General features: G+C 41.9%; 1 protein-coding gene across 13 annotated transcripts in view; it reads left to right on the plus strand.

Annotated features, from left to right (window-relative positions):
• Positions 1 to 16761, plus strand: part of ARID1B (AT-rich interaction domain 1B) — a 437005-nt gene that overhangs the window by 35616 nt on the left and 384628 nt on the right. For all 13 annotated transcript variants that reach the window (XR_013534646.1, XM_035297021.3, XM_035297024.3 and 10 more), the window contains exon 2: positions 16037 to 16231. Coding sequence is in view for 12 of the 13 variants with exons in the window: in XM_035297021.3 (XP_035152912.2) it covers positions 16037 to 16231 (195 nt within the window). In the remaining variant the exon portion in view is untranslated. The remainder of the gene's footprint in view (positions 1 to 16036; positions 16232 to 16761) is intronic.

The following is a 16761-nucleotide window of genomic DNA, read 5'->3' on the forward strand; positions in this document are numbered from 1 at the left end:
AAGTTGCGACTTGTAGGACAGTGGCATTTATAAGCCTGTCCTGTAGTATTTATAAACTTGTTTATGCAATGTATTATTTGTATACGTCTTTTGTTTCTTCTGTTTCTTAACATCAAGGACCTTCTTGTACCTCTACTTATCTTTTTCATGGTAACTTGTACATTAATATTTATTCAGTTTAAACAGTATTGAATGAATGAATAAATGAATGGGCATGACCTCTGAGGTAATATGTTTTCTCTTTCATCACAATCTTTGTTTCTCAACTGTTTCTGACTCATGCCTTCTTTTGAAAATATAAGTTTCCTTATACCCTTTCCACCTTTCAGATATATCCTCCCAAAAGACCAGACCCGCAGCCCCGACTCCCATGACAAGACAGAGGCTAGACTTTTCCTACAGATCCTCAACAATTGAGATTATTTTATCAAGCTCCACTTTCATGTGATACGTTATTTAAAAAAAATAGCTTTCCTTCTTTTCCAAATAGGAAAGTTATAATCCTGGGTATATATTTAACTGTACCCTTCCCGTAGCCCCTATTCTTATTTATGTAGCATTCATTCATTGTCACCTCTGAGAATTACTGCTCTAAACGATTTCTGACGTACTATAGAATCCTGTTTTAGGAAGCAGTGAAGCTAGAATTAAGTGTTCAGGTATGGTATTGTGTATAAGAGAATATTCTGTCTTCTCTTTATGTGATTCTTTCTTAATGACAGGATTAAATCGATATGCATTTGAATTTGTTGAACCCTGTTCTCCAAAATGATTCCAGTTTGTGTCGCTTATGGAGTGTCCCCAGACATGCATTATGCTTTCATAAGACCTTTCTCTTCAGAGCTTTCAGCACTGTGCAGACATTACCTTATTGGTACTTAGGGCATCCTTGTGAGCCAAGTGAGAACTGGGAGCTGTTGTTTTTTTTGCAGTGGAATAACATGAGAGGTTCAGGAGGGACCTGCCCTCCAGACCCCATCTCAAGGATGCATGCGCTGGTCGGACCCTGCCTTTATTCTCCCTCGCTGTGGATTCTTCATGTTAGCCTGCACCACAAGAGTGGGTACAGTGTGCCAGCAAACAACATGCCTTTGGTCACAAGATAATAGAGTAAATTTATAATGTGATACTTATTATTATTATTTTTTTAAGACAGAGTCTTGCTCTGTCACCAGGCGCCAGGCTGGAGTATAGTGTTGCAATCTTGGTTCACTGCAATCTCTACCTCCTGGGTTCAAGCAGTTCTCCTGCCTGAGCCTCCCTAGTAGCTGTGACTACAGGCGCACGCTACCATGCCCAGCTAATTTTTGTATTTTTTAGTAGAGACGAGGTTTCACCATGTTGGCCAGGATGGTCTCCATCTCTTGATCTCGTGATCCGCCCACCTTGGCCTCCCAAAATGCTGGGATTACAGGTGTGAGTCACCGTGCCTGGCCAGTGATACTTCTTTTAAAAGGAATACCTAAGAATCAAAATTCCATGTACTGAAAGGAAGGTAAAATATTAATACATCTGGAGCTATGGCTTATGCCTGTAATTCCAGCACTTCGGGAGGCTAAAGCAGGAGGATCACTTGAGCCCAGTAGTTTGAGACCAGCCTGGGCAACATGGCAAGACCTTGTCTCTACAACAAATACAACAAAAATTAGCTGGGCAAGGTGGCGCGTGCCTGTAGTCCCAGCTACTGTGGAGGCTGAGGTGGGAGGATCACTTGAGCTGGGCAAACCATGATTACCACTGCACTCCAGTCTGGGTGACAGAGTGAGACCCTGTCTCAGAAACAAAAACCACCAATGTAAAGTACATCTGGTCTCCAGAGGGGCCTCTTTTAAATTCAAGGTGGCTTATTTAAAAGAGGCCCTGTTTGGAATTGGATTGCAGTGAATGGGGGTTGTTTTGAATCTGCCTCCCTCTATATTCTGGAAGCGATTTTATGCCTTTGAAAACAAGTTGGCTTGGGGTGGTCAACCCTGCTTTTAGGTGATGTTGAGGATGTGGGAAATGCAGCCATGAGCTTTCAGGAGAGATGGGGTCCTAAGATGAAGGGACTTGGGTAGAATTGGGCATCTTTCTGAGAAAGCAAATTAATGGTGAAGAAAAATAGAATCTTTGGCTGGTTGATGTTTATGTGGGTGCACTTGAAATATGATGTAGGCAGCGCTGTCTCACTTTTGGGAGGATGATACTAAATAACTTGAAAATCCCCTTCCCTCCCTTGTTCTGTACTACTCATGTATATATTTTTTAACTACAAAAGTGCTTTTTAGCCCAATTTCTCTGTAATTGATTGTGATGACAGGTTTTTAGGTGAAGACCCATCGATTATCAATAGACTGTTAAATATTAAATAGCGAGCAAGAAATTCAATATAAAAGTATGTATATAACAATAATATTCAAATATTGTTAAAACACCATGTGCCTATGTGTTTTGAGTGTACATAAAGTGGATATATTTTGCATCTGCATTGTAAGTTTCTAGTTATGCCTTTTTTTTTATTAGAAAGCGTAAGAAAGGAAGAGTATGGGAAATTGAAATGGCTGGCAGTAAACAAATAGTATGCAAGTCTAAGTGCTGCTTTTATCTTGACATAGACATATCAAGACATATGTATATATTGTGTGATGTAGGGTATAATTTTCTATTGTTGAGTTTGTCCATATACAGTGTAGTTATCATTTTGAGATAGTAAAAATCCTTCATGCCCTGATGCTAGATTTGTATATTAATTCATTCAGCAGAAGGATATTGATATTGAGTGTAATTAGCATGAATCACTTTCAACTTTCTTCTAGGCTAAAAAGGATAATGTAACTCCTTTAGTTTTCTTTCCTTCACCCTTTTCCCCCCACACCCGTTTTTAAAATAGCAGTGCTTTTCATACTGTCAGAATTTCATGTTGTGACACCCTACTCAGAAGTTATGACAGCAGGGTAATGACAGCAACTGCCTCCTGAGAATCAATCAGGCAATTAATTTTGTAAATGAAATGCTGATTATACAAAGCTTCACATGAGAGGCCCAGTGATTAAAATCAATTTAACAAATTGTTTCAGGTGGGACTTGATTAATAATTTTCCATAAATGCTAAGGATATATGACCAGCATACCTTGTTGTTGCTGTTACTGTCCAACTACCTATAAAAATCTGTGGTAAGCTCTATCTATCTGTCTATCTATCTTTATATTATTGACAGTTTGCCTGTTTACATAAGTAGACCTAGATAACAATGAAAATGGAATGCATTTTTATATTTTTATATCACCCCAGTTCATGTTTTCCCGTGTTCTGGTTTAAAATATGTGGCCCAGACAGGTTTGAGTTCAACCAAATTAAATATGTTTTTTCTTTTTTTTTTTTTTTTTGAGACCGAGTTTTGCTCTTGTTACCCAGGCTGGAGTGCGATGGTGCAATCTCGGCTCACCGCAACCTCCGCCTCCTGGGTTCAGGCAATTCTCCTGCTTCAGCATCCTGAGTAGCTGGGATTACAGGCACGCACCACCATGCCCAGCTAATTTTTTGTAGTTTTAGTAGAGATGGGGTTTCACCATGTTGACCAGCATGGTGTTTTTTCTATAATAGGACATTTTAGATTTTTCTCATGTTAATATATGTTGTCAGTCTTAAAGAATGGCATGTGCTTTATATAATTTTCCATTCTTAATTACAATAACATCTATTAATATAATTTGGGAAATACTATTTTTAGAATACTAGCAATAGTGATATTATAGCATGGAAATTAACAAATGCCTATGTTTGGAGCATTATAATTTGAATTCAGAAGTCACTTGGAATAGGAGATGGATGTCTTTCCAACATTCACATACCAAACATTTATTAAGCGCCTGTTATAAGTCAGACAGTGTATCGATTTTCATAATTTTATTACTTAACACTTGACACAGCTAGGAAGGCAAGTACAGTATTATTTAGAAAAGGATGGCTTGGAGTGAGGTAACAGTTAAAAGACTCACTTGGGTTTCTTTCATTTTGGCTTTTGATTAAAGAAATAACAGGAATAATAGTTGTCCATTGGGTGTCAGAAGTTGGGGTTATAAGGAAGATTAGTATGAAGAAAACAACATATCTGACCTTAAAGAACTTACTGTGTGATAAAGGAGACGGAGATAAACAGAGTTGCAGTTGATTGTGGTAAGTTTAGTTTCTGTTAAGTAAGAGAGCGGTGGTAAACGGAGGAGGCTTGTGAAGGCCAGCTGTCAAGTAAGTACACACTGGTACTTGACGGGTCTGCAAGTGCTTCTGCCATTTACAGGACAACCACAGCTGTGCTGGGTACAGAGTGTTCTAAAAATGGGCTTGGAGTTGTGTGCTCAGATATTGGCTTCGCGGTGTACAAGAGGGCTGTTCAGGTACAGGGCAGGCTGAGGCATGATGGGTAGCATATCACCTTGAGGCGAACCTTCTTTATTTGAATTTGTCCTTCTGAATTTTAGATTTTTCAGACCCCTTTATGTCCCCTTTCTTACTTTTGATCTTCAAGGAAGTTTATTGATAAGACTTCTGATCAAAGAACGCAACAGAAAAGAGAAGTATCTCTTAACAGCCCACATTCTTTTTGATACCACAGTATAATTGGAAGGTCTGGCAGGGAGGGAGAAGCGATGATTCTAGATTTATAGCATGTTAGAACAGTAAGAAACTTCATCCCATTTGCCCTTTAATTAAGAAAAAAAAAAAAAAAGGCTGGGCATGGTGGCTCACGCCTGTAACCCCTATACTTTGGGAGGCTGAAGTGGGTGGATCACCGGAGGGTCAAGAGTTCAGATGAGCCTGGCCAACATGGCAAAACCCTGTCTCTACTAAAAATTCAAAAAAAAAAAATTAGCCAGGCATGGTGGCGCACGCTGTAGTCCCAGCTACTTGGGAGGCCGAGGCAGGAGAATTGCATGAACTCAGAAGGTGGAGGTTGCAGTGATCTGAGATTGCATTGCTACATTCCAGCCTGGGCTGCAGAATAAGAATCCTTATCAAAAAAGCAGGCAGATGTTGTGACTCACACCCATAATCCCAGCTCTTTGGGAGAAGGCAGGAAGATCACTTGAGCCCAGGAGTTTGAGACCAGTCTGGGCAACATAGCAAGACCCCATCTCTACAAAAAATAAAAAATTAGCCAGGTGTGGTGGCACACGCTTGTGGTCCCAGCTATGTGGGAGGCTGAGGTGGGAGGATAGGTTGAGCCCAAGAGTTTGAGGCTACTGTAAGCCGTGAGTGCACCACTGCACTCCAGCCTGTGTGACAGAGCAAAGACCCTGTCTTAAAAAAACAAAACAAAACAAAACAAAAAAGGCCCACAAAACTTTTATTTTGAAATTTACAGCAAAGTTGCAAGCATAGTGTAGACAAATCCCATGTATGTTTTATTTCGATGCATTACATTTCTACATTTTGCTGCATTTACTTTATTATTCTGTTCCTCCATCCATCCATCTGTTCATCCATCATTTATTTGTAATGCACTTTCTCAGAATCGTTTTTGAGAGTAGGTTGTATACATCCTACTTCTTTACTCCTGGATACTTGAGAGTGTGTTTTCTAGGAGCAAGCATATGCTCTTACAGACCACCTTAGTGCATTATCACTGTCAGGAAACTTAAATTTGGTGGCATACTTTAACCTCCTGTCTGTATTCTAATTTTGTCTATTGTCCTAATAGCATCTATATAGCAATCTTCTTTCTTCCAATGTAACAGTCTGTCTGACCTTTATATGTCGAATTTAGTTGCCCTATTTTTTTTAAGAACATGAGATTTGACTATATATTAGTCATGTTAACTTGTTTTTCTATAATCAATGACATTATAAAATATATGCTTTCACTTAGTTACAGCTCTGACAAAGTAGATATCTAATAATAGTACCATATCTCTGAGAAGTATTTTAAAACCAGGGACAGATGACCTGTGTATCAGCAGAGAAAGCACCCTTTGTCCCAAGATAGGTAAGTCAGGTGGTAATTTTCATATTTTAATTGGCATTTTTAAAGTTGTTTATTTAAAATATTGATAAAATAGTTTGAAAGAGGCATGGTAGCAACCATAGGGATTGCTGGGGAAATTAGTAACTTCTCTGTCTTTGGGTAGTGCCCTGATGAGTGTTTGGAATTGTTTATTTTCGCAAATCACACTAAACATCTTTTGAATGGTTTGTCTGAGGGAGGTATTATTTTTACTTGAGAGGTGGGGAAATTGAGGCTGAGAGCACTTGAATTTATTTAACATTTCGTCACCCATCAGAAGTAGGAGAGAGATGTGAACCCAGGTGTACCTGATGACATACTTTTATGCTCTTTCCATTTTACTGTAGATGGCAAATTACTTTTTGCGTGTGCAAATTCTGATACTGCCCGCAAGTCTGCAGGATAAAAGATTCTGAGGCTTACTGGACTTAGGGAAAATAATACTAGGATTGATTAGCAATGTCTGTCTTCTGCACATTGATGGAGGAGTAGAGGGTTTCCATGCCTTATTGATTATTCTGGAATTATACCTTCATATAATAATGATGATAAAAAAAAATCTATCCTTTTTTAAAAAAAAGCCTGTTATGTGCCAAGAACTTGAATATATTGTCTCCAGTTGTATAACAGCCTCTGAAATGATAGTGGTAGTGTTCTCTGTGTACAGATGCATTAACTGAGGTGCAAAGAAGTTAAGTGGAAGCTTTCGTCAGCATCACACAGCGACAGCAGTGGGGTTAAAGTCTGACATATTCTCACAAAAACTGCTTTCTCAATTTGAATGTATATTTGTATGGGAAATATACCATATTATTTCTCCTTCTCAAATAAGTGCTGGCTGCGAGGCCGTCAGTAGTGACATGGATCTGGACGATACTGCATACTTAGAGATGTAAATGTTAGAAAGTGTTAAAGCCACGATAAAAGCTTTACAATTTTTTTTGGGTAGCAAGAGTAACAAATGTGAGGGAAAATGGAAATATATTCTATTACTATTTTGGTATTACTTTTAGATCTAATTTACTCTCCAAATAAACAATATATATAGCCTTTGGTTTGTTCATAAAATTATTCCATTTGCTAAATTAAATTTAAAAGTGTAGTTTAGTCAGACAGTAATTTACTGATTGAACTGACTTACAGGCTGCTGAGCTTTGGGAGATGAAGCTAATAATAGGTTTTGCCAATTTATAAAAATCAGGCAAAAACTAGGGAACCAAAATAGTCTTCCTTTCTGGACTTACTCTGTAGCACCTGGATGATAGCTGTAAATGGGCTTGAGACTTGTTCCCCTCTTCCGAACTCCTGTTCCTCTGGGACAGTCTAGGTTGGGGGACAGACATTGATCAAGTAGTCAAGCAGATGAGCCTGCTGTTACTCCGAGAGGATCCTGCCCAGGCGTGGAGTTCAGGGAGGGCTTCTCTAAGGACATGATGTTGGAGCTGAGTTCTGCAGGAGGAGAGCAGAGCTTGTTCTAGATCAAAGGATGGCATGTTGGAAGGTCCACTGGTGGAATGTATGTGGTTTTTCTAGAACCCGTGGAGGCCAGTGTGGTTGGAGGGGAGATTTCCTGCCGTCAGGGATGGTGGGTCCCACAGACTGACTTGGTGAGGAGCTGGCTGTGGTGGAGAGGAGAGGAGGGGTCAGGACGTGTCCCTGGGTTCTGAGTTGGACATCTGGGTGGATGGGGTATCTTTGAGGTCAGAGAGAGGCGGAGAGGAGCCTGCAGACTTCTGGGCAGGAATATTGTGCACAGAGTTCTGGGGACTGGAGGAAGCAGCCAAGGAAGCAGCATTTGGGAGACAGAAGCTTGGGGAGGTGATGGAAGCCATGGTCTGGGTGAGCTTGTGAAAAATGAAGCTTTGTCTGCAGGGAGGGGAGACTAGAAGGGTCTTTTCCTCTTCTATCTAGTGGTCATCAAGAGGACTACATTCTCCTTAGAGCCCTGCTAACATTCCTTCTCTAGTCAACAAATGTTAATTATGCCAGGCATTGTGTTAAGTGCCAGGTATGCAAAGATGAATAAGACAAAATTTGCACCTTTAATTAACAGTCTGCTGGGGAGACAGGAAAATATGTAGATTAAATTATTGAGTGGTTTTGCTCTGACTTCAATTTGCTAATTTGTAAAGAGTAAAAGAAAAGAGATTGAGGAAGCTCTTTTTATGTGATAAGTCCTGCGGTATCTCATTTAATCCACCAGTAGCACTGCAAGGTGAGTGTGCCCGTATTCTGCGGAATAGCCTAAGTTTTTACATGGCAAATAAGCAGCACAGGCAGGATTCTCACCCAGGTTTGTCTGACTTGAAACTCCCTGCCTTCTCCCTTGTAACCTTTTCCCCAAATTATGTTTCTAAACTTTGGATTTATTTTATATATTAGAAAAGATGTAGGAATTTGAAGTGGTCAAGAGGTGGTCACCTAAAAGCAAATATGGTATTGTACTTGCATAGCAAGAGTAGTAATGGGGGCCGGGTGCCTCACGCCTTACTGGGCTCATGCCTGTAATCCCAGCTACTTGTTGGGATTACAGGCATGTGCCACCATGCCCAGCTAATTTTTGCATTTTTAGTAGAGAAGGGGTTTCACCATGTTGGCCAGGCTAATCTTGAACTCTGGACCTCAAGTGATCTGCTCGCCTTGGCCTCCCAAAGTGCTGGGATTACAGGTGTGAGCTGCCATGCATGGCTGGTCTTGTCTAGTATCTTAGAATCCCATTTCTTAATCCTTTCTATACCACTGGAAAATGTGGCAAATGTTCCTATATTGACAAAAGGAACTTCTATATGTTGATACCCACATTCAGCGTTCTCGTGTTCAAGTCTTACTAAGCAGGCATTATTTTATTGTGAGTTGGAGTAAAAAAAACAGTGGTTTTAGATGCAGGGTTATATGTTATCCTACTTCAGTCTGATGATCGTGTATAGACGCACCAGACCAGAGAAGGGACTGTGGACCTGAGTCAGGATATGGTATGGTCTGAGCTCTGCCATCCCCGAGACTCTCTTGTGTCATCGGGCATGAGAGATTCTCTTTGGTGATTACATTCTGCAGTAGTGGTGGCAGTGGTAGCTGAGATTCTTGGTTCTTTCTGGCTTAGAGAGAAGTAGGCAGTTGTTATGAAATAAGGAAAGAGTCTTTAGTGCCCACTCATACTTTTGCCTTAAATGGGTTTTCATGCCATTAGGAGAACCTGACCAAGAGTGTGTACTCATTATTATCATTGATTTTACTTGTGTTTTCTGCATGTATGTACAGCAGCTCTAAAGTCTGTTCCGAAGTGGCTTCTGGGTGGTGCCACTGACACGTGGCGGGGGACCTCTGCAGTAAGGTGGAGTGGGCCTCCACCACCGTTCTGTGTGTGCCATGACCAGGGGGTGTGTGCAAGGGAGGAGGACACACTAGCTGGCCGTGTGCAGCCACCTCCTGTTCTCCCTTTCCAGAGAGCCAGAGTAGTGTTCGTAGTATGCTCAGGGAAAAACAGGCTTTTTCAAGCTATATTTAGACACCATCACAGGAAAGTAAACACAGATTGCTTCCCGATATGACATCAACTATTTGCAGGCCGCCGTGGCTGACCCTGATCCTTATCGAGCTTGTTTCACATGGCCGTGATCCGTGTGCATCAGTGTTGAAGAAGCTGCACATGACCTGACGTGTCCTCTCCCTGCCTGTGCGTTGTCCGCTGTGTCGGTTTGTTACCGCCGGGCAATGGATTCCCTACTTCTGCACAGTTGGGCTCTTCCATTTTTTTTCAGTGAGTAGGTGGACTCTGGGCTCCAGGTGCCCTATGACTTCTGAGAGCCTTTATAGCACTGATGAATTTGATGTTGATAATAATTGCAAGGTGGGTTTTAGTTCTTCTTTAGTGAATGAGAAAACTTAGAAATAAGGTCACAGTGTACTCGAGGTCCGTGGTGGGACGAGCTGTGAATTTGTTCTGAATCCAGAGCTCCTGCTTCCCTGCTGGGCAATGCCATTCGGTACACAGCTGCATGTGAATAAACAGCCCTCTGCCCCGTTTGAGTGAGAGAATTAGAGTTGGAACAGGTTTCAAAAAGTTTTCTTTAGTAAGAGAATGTTGTTTCCTAAACAGTGGTTCAAAAGGGAAAGAGTGTTCCATCCACCCTTGTTTAATCCGCATGCGTAGAAATGATTATAGATCAACAAGATTGATTGTTTTTTCTGTGGGTTTTCTTGGTTTTTGTGAAGCATTTCTCCAATTTGTGATTGAAGGAATTGGGCTGAAAAAAGTAGTAAGATGTGATACTCATAAAGACATATCTACTAGGCTGGGTGCAGCAGCTCACGTCTGTAATCCCAGCACTTTGGGAGGCCAAAGCAGATGGATCACAAGGTCAGGAGTTCAAGATCAGCCTGGCCAACATGGTGAAACCCTGTCTGTACTAAAAATACAAAAATTAGATGGATGTGGTGGCGGGTGCCTGTAATCCCAGCTACTTGGGAGGCTGAGGCAGGGAACTGCTTGAACCCGGGAAGTGGAAGCTGCCATGAGCCGAGATTGTGCCACCGCACTCCGACCTGGGTGGCAGAGCGAGACTCTGTCTCAAAAAAAAATTATATCTAAGAAACTATGTCCTTAACTTGATATTTAGGAGCAAATACAATTACATAGATATCTTCTACTATAAATACATGCGTAAGGATACTCTGAAGGTGTAATAATGGAGTATCTAAATATAAAAAGGATAAAGTACATCTACAGTATACTAAAAGTACATAAGCAAGTTGTTCTTAAACCTGGCTCATCTTAAAAAGGACAGTTGGATTCCCAGGCCAGCCTCTAAAAGCCTGTTTAACATATAGTATAGCTGAATTGTGCTACCCAGTATGCTTAGAAGAATCTATATACAAACATGTCTTAAAAATAGACAGTCTGTTTCTTCCTTAGTTAATAGTCCCAGGGATGGGAAACTTGAGGTTACTAGAGGTTGAAACTTGAGGTTGCAATGGCAGTTTCCCCAAAGGAGATCCTGGCAAGGGTGTATGTGGGTGAGAGAGAGAGGTAATGACTCCTACCTACATGTACATCCAAAAGCTTACTTGAATAAGGAGGAAGAAAGTCTTATCAAGTAATACAATTGCATTAGAAGCCAAGTAACTAAACCCAGACTGGTTAGGTTAAGAGCTCTTTGAAAACGGTGGTGTATGTATTGTGGCCTTCGCAGTACTTGTCTCATTCTGTGGAGTTGAAACTCAAGCTGCAGCAGTTGTGGAATGCCGTCTAGAAAGGAAAACAGGCTTGGCAACCTGTTAGAGAAGTTGTCGAGGACTATTTTTGATGTGGATGATAACCCTGGTAGAGCATAAACTTTATGTGAGAAATGAAAATGGTCAACCCGGATAGATGTTAAAAAACATAAGATTGGCCAGGGGGTGGCTCATGCCTGTAATCCCAGCATTTTGGGAAGCCGAGGCGGGTGAATCACTTGAGGTCAGGAGTTAGAAATCGGCCTGGCCAACATGGCAAAATCCTGTCTCTTCAAAAAATACAAAAATAAGCCGGGCATGGTGGTGTGTGCCCATAATCCAAGCTACTCAGGAGGCTGAGACACAAGAAACACTTGAACGCAGGAGGTAGAGGCTGCAGTGAGCTGAGATCATGCACTGCACACCAGCCTGGGTAACACAGCAGGACCCTGTCTCAAAAAACAAAACAAAACCAAAAACATAAAATTGCTTCAGGTTAGATACGAATATGAGAAGCAGGTTGGCCTTTCTGTTTACCAGAAGTCCTAGATTTGATTTTTTTTTTTTTTGAGACAGAGTCTCGCACTGTTGCCCAAGCTGGAGTGCAGTGGTGTTATCTCAGGTCACTGCAACCTCCACCTCCTGGGTTCAAGCAATTCTCCTGCATCAGCCTCCTGAGCAGCGGGATTACAGGTGCCTGCCACCAGGTGTGGCTAAATTTTTGTATTTTAGTAGAGACGGGGTTTCACCATGTTGCGCAGGCTGGTCTTAAATTACTGAGCTCAGGCAATCTACCCACCTCGGCTTCCCGAAGCCCTGGGATTACAGGTGTGAGCCACTGCCCCTGGCTGATTTTTGGTTTCTTTAAGGGACTAGTAGAGAAAAGAAGGGGTTGAGACCCTCGGTCATACATATTTAATGCTCAAAATAGTGAGAGTACACAGCAGGATGGATTTGGACTCTGGATGAATATTTAATAATAGGCCATAAGGAGAGGTTAAAATGAAATAATTTGCACTGTATGAGTATCTGTTTTTCTATCTGAAGTCTCATTGAAAGATATTTGGTGCATTTTGAGAGGTTCGGATAATCTGTGTATTTCATGCTTTCGATTTTCAGAAATCTCAGGGTTAAGCTAACATTTTTGACATGGTGCAAATTAACTGAATTTTAAGTAGGACTGTGAGAGTTGATGGCAGTGATGAGACAGATATTACAAAGCAGTTTTAGTCACTGATAAGATGAAGTTGCTGCGCTGTTACCTATAGCATTAGAACATAGACATTCCAACCATTTTCCCATTTAACAGTTCTGCTTTAATTAAGGCAGTTTTGGTCCTGTACTATTTGAACTGAAATAAGTAGACCTTTTCCTCTGCCCTGGGCTGTCTAGATTGAATGTGAAGATAGGACCGCCTCAGGGCCCCGTATTGGAAATTTAGCCTGAAATTTGATTTACTCAGCCTCTCTGTAGGCCCTTCATTCACTTGGCTGATTTTGAAATCACCAGCTCAGCATTGATTTTCATACTTCCATAAAAAAGTTTTATCTTTTGCAAGAAAATCTAGAAAATAATCACATTTTATTTTTATCAGGCATACATTCTAATTTAAATAATTGGGAGAAAATGAGTTCTTAGCCCTAGATTTTAGTTTTATTACAAATATACCAACATCTATGTTTGTACACTTAATTATGAAGGCAGCTCAGGTTGTGTAAAATCAGTGTATAATTTGGGCAAAAAAATGTACTGTTATTTTAAGTCCAAACACTGTCTTGACTGGTGAAAGAGTAACAGTCTAAAATTGCATCACATGGTGAGTTTTGAGCAGAACAATTCTTTGTAGGTTGTAGGGCTTGGGGCAAAGCACCCTCTTCCTGTCTCCTGTCCGCCACAGAGCTTAGTTCAGGTGAGATGGGTTCCTGGCACATTCCCGTGAATGCCTCAGGACTGAGCTCAGGTATTTCCCATAGGAAGCCTTTGTTAAAACTCATGGCAGACCCAGTGAGACACGCCTTGTCAGTTCAGGACGTCTGCCGTGTTGCACTGTGACCTGTTTAGTCTGTCTCCTTCAGTGAATCTCCAGGACATGGAGGCTTGTTCATCCTTCTGCTTCCAGTGCAGGCACAATGCACATAGTAGGTGCTTAGTAAATGTGTGGTGAATGGATTCACCAGATCCATAAAGTGAACATCAGAGTACTGAGGAAGGAAGAGAAGGGGAGGGACCCCTACAGCCTTGGAGTGGGAGTGCCAGTGGAAGGGAGGACTGGCAGTTCTCAGGGTCTGCATGCCTGCCTTCCCTTTTCACCTCTCCTTCATCCTAGCGTCAGCCGTCACCTCTGCCACTAGACTGTCCTTGCCAAGCACAGCAATGGCCTCCTTGTCAAGTATACAGAAGCCTTTACCCTTCACCTCACTGCATTCCTGGGCTGCATTTGGCACACCTGTTTGTTGCTACACCTGACTCCCTTCCCTCCTGTAATACCACACTCTCCAGAGTCTCTAACTACATTTTCTGACCATTCTTCCAGCTTGTCTGTGGGCTCACTTTCCCGTTTCCCTTAAGCGGTGACATTCTTTAGGATTCTGTTCATACCCATTGTTTTCCTTTCACATATTCCTCCTAAATAAAGTTCATGGCTTTTATTGCTTCCTATTGATTAATTCATCAATTAATGTGCTGGTTACACTGTTGACCTTACGCCCTGGTGATATAATAGTGAATAAAACAGAGAAAAACTCTGCCCTCTGGGAGCGGATGTCTCTGCTGACTTCTCTACTGATTTTTCTAGGTCAGGCCTTACTCCCCAAGCTGGAACTCATTGTGTATCTTCCTTCTGGGTATTTTCACCTGGATTTCATATCAGAACCTCAAGTTTCCTATGTATATCGCTGAAGGTTCCCGCTCCTGGGGAGACGGTGATTGGCTTTTCCCTCTGCGCGCTCCATCTCACTTGGCTGCTGGCTTCCATCACTGATTTGGTCCCCAAATCCTGCCGCATTTCCCTCCTAACTGTGACTTGGAGCTGGGCTTGCTTCCTCCCACCACTGCTGCCAGTTCAGGACCTCAGCTTCACCTGCCTGCCATGGCAACCTGACCTGCTTCCAGCCAGGTCGGGTGCTCAAGGAAGCAGTCCTGTGTTCTTCTGTCAGAGGCATTCTGAGCCTGTAGGTTGCCCTGCAGGGCTCACCTATGTGCTGGCTTCTGCCTGCTTCAGCATCTTCTCTGCAGATTCATGCTTCACTTGGATCCAGAAGTTTTTTATTTTCTGATATACAACAGGCAGTTCATCTGCCTTGAGCCGGTGCCTTTTCTTGTGCTGTTTCTTCTGCCCTGTGGTACAGTATGTGCTGTTCCTTCCCACCTTGAACGTGTTATTCCCCTTTATCCTGATTTCTTTTTTTCTTTTTTTGAGACAGAGTCTCACTCTGTCACCCAGGCTAGAGTACAGTGGTGTAATCTCGGCTCACTGGAGCCTCTGTCCCCTGGGTTCTATCGATGCTCCTACCTCAGCCTCCCGAGTAGGTGGGGTTTCAGGCATGTGCCACCATGCCCAACTAATTTTTATACTTTTAGTAGAGATGGGGTTTCACCCTGTTGGCCAGGCTGTTCTCAAACTCCTGACCTCAAGTGATCTGCCTGCTGCGGCCTCCCAAAGTGCTGGTATTACAGGTGTGAGCCACTGTGCCCAGCCTCCTCTTCTTCTTCCTCTTCTTCTTTGACAGGGTTCCACTGTGTTGCCCAGGCTGGAGTGAAGTGGTGTGGTGTGTGATCATAGCTCTCTACAGCCTCGAACACGTGGGTTCAAGTGTTCTTGAGCCTGCCACCACACCTGGCTAAATTTTTAATGTTTTGTAGACACAGGGTCTTGTGATCTTGCCAGGATGGTCTTGAACTTATCCTGCTAATTCGTAAGCCTTCCTGAAAGTCCCCACGTACTTTCCTCGGTGTGAACCTAGCATCTGGTACACAGTAGGGACCAATATGTGGTTTTGGAAGGACAGAGGAGGGAAGGAAGGAGCTGTTGGGTGAAGGCTGCCTGCTTCTGTAGCACCGGGTAAGGGCCTTCCTCCCCATTGCTTTGTTTCTTTGGCACTCTGGGATGTAATGGACTGAGGCTCCACTCCTGGCCCTCCCATATGACCTTGGCCCTGCAGCCCAGGGCCTGACTCACCAAACCAAAAATAAAATTCAAAGTCTACTTGAGAACTGGTTGTTTGGTAAGATGCTGACTTACATGGGGAGAGGTGCTGTGACTCAGTCTGGGTGCTCATCCCTGCTGCACACTGCTGGTCTTTGAACAAAATCTTTACCCTGGACATGTGTATTATCTAAAATCTATCTTTTCACTTTTTAATGAACACTCGGTTGCACTAAGGTTTGATGAAGACTTGCAGACTCAGTTCTAAAATAAAATCATTGTTCTAAGAATACTTTGAAGGCAGAAAATGCTAATCACTCAATACCCCCTGCTCTTGTTACTAGTAAGCTAAAAGGAGGTGGGTGAGCTTAACTATCATGTTCTTTTCCTGTATGCATAACAGAATTTTAGATGCAAATGTTTTCTCTCTGCTTATGGTGCAAAATCTATTTTAGTATTGTTTACTCCAGAGCTCTCTTAATTGTTAAAATCTTCCTAAAAGTAAAACATGAAATTTCTTGTATCCAACTGGGTTTTTTCTTTAATGTCTTCCTGGGTTTTTAATTCTCAGGTCATTATTTTTATTATTTTCAAAACTTAAGGACTGTTGTGTTATTAATGCGTATGTTAACGTAACTGAAATTCCTGCCTTATTAATAAATACTGAATTAATAAACCAACTTCTTTTATGTCTTCACAGGGCAGCCCAATGGATCCAGTGGTGATGAAGAGACCTCAGTTGTATGGCATGGGCAGTAACCCTCACTCTCAGCCTCAGCAGAGCAGCCCGTACCCAGGAGGTTCCTATGGCCCCCCAGGCCCACAGCGATATCCGATTGGCCTCCAGGGTCGGACTCCTGGGGCCATGGGAGGAATTCAGTACCCTCAGCAGCAGGTTTGTGCTGGTCCCCCCACCCCCTGCTTTTTTGTGATCATTTTATCTTTTTGCCTTTTGCTGTCTGCCTAAGATTGGTGTTAAAGAGATTTCGGGGGCATTACACAGATTTTCTGCTTTTATTTTTATTGTTTACTTAAGTATTCAAGGTATAATTTTGTTTTCTTTCTTTTAAAGATGGAAAGGTGAGCTTCTTAAAGTAGACAAAATACCTGTTTGGTAGAAGAGCAGCAGTCCCAGTTGTATTTGATAGATGCACTGTGTCATAAATTTGCAGCTGATTGTAATAGATGTAAGCTCTCAAGTGAACTTGGCATTCTGACATTTCTGTCAGACTTGAGCTGTGAATAGGCTATCTTAAGGTTAATTTTGAGCTGTGAATAGGCTATCTTAAGGTTAATTTTCAAGTCATTTAAAGGCCTCTTTTCCAATGAGGATGGCATCAAGTTTTTAAAATTGAAAAAAACAAAGTTTACTCTCCCAAAATTATTTTGCTTTTATTTCTTAACAAGTTATTTATTTCTTCTGTA

Source organism: Callithrix jacchus, chromosome 4 (genome assembly GCF_049354715.1).
Source record: "Callithrix jacchus isolate 240 chromosome 4, calJac240_pri, whole genome shotgun sequence".
Lineage (NCBI taxonomy): Eukaryota > Metazoa > Chordata > Mammalia > Primates > Cebidae > Callithrix > Callithrix jacchus.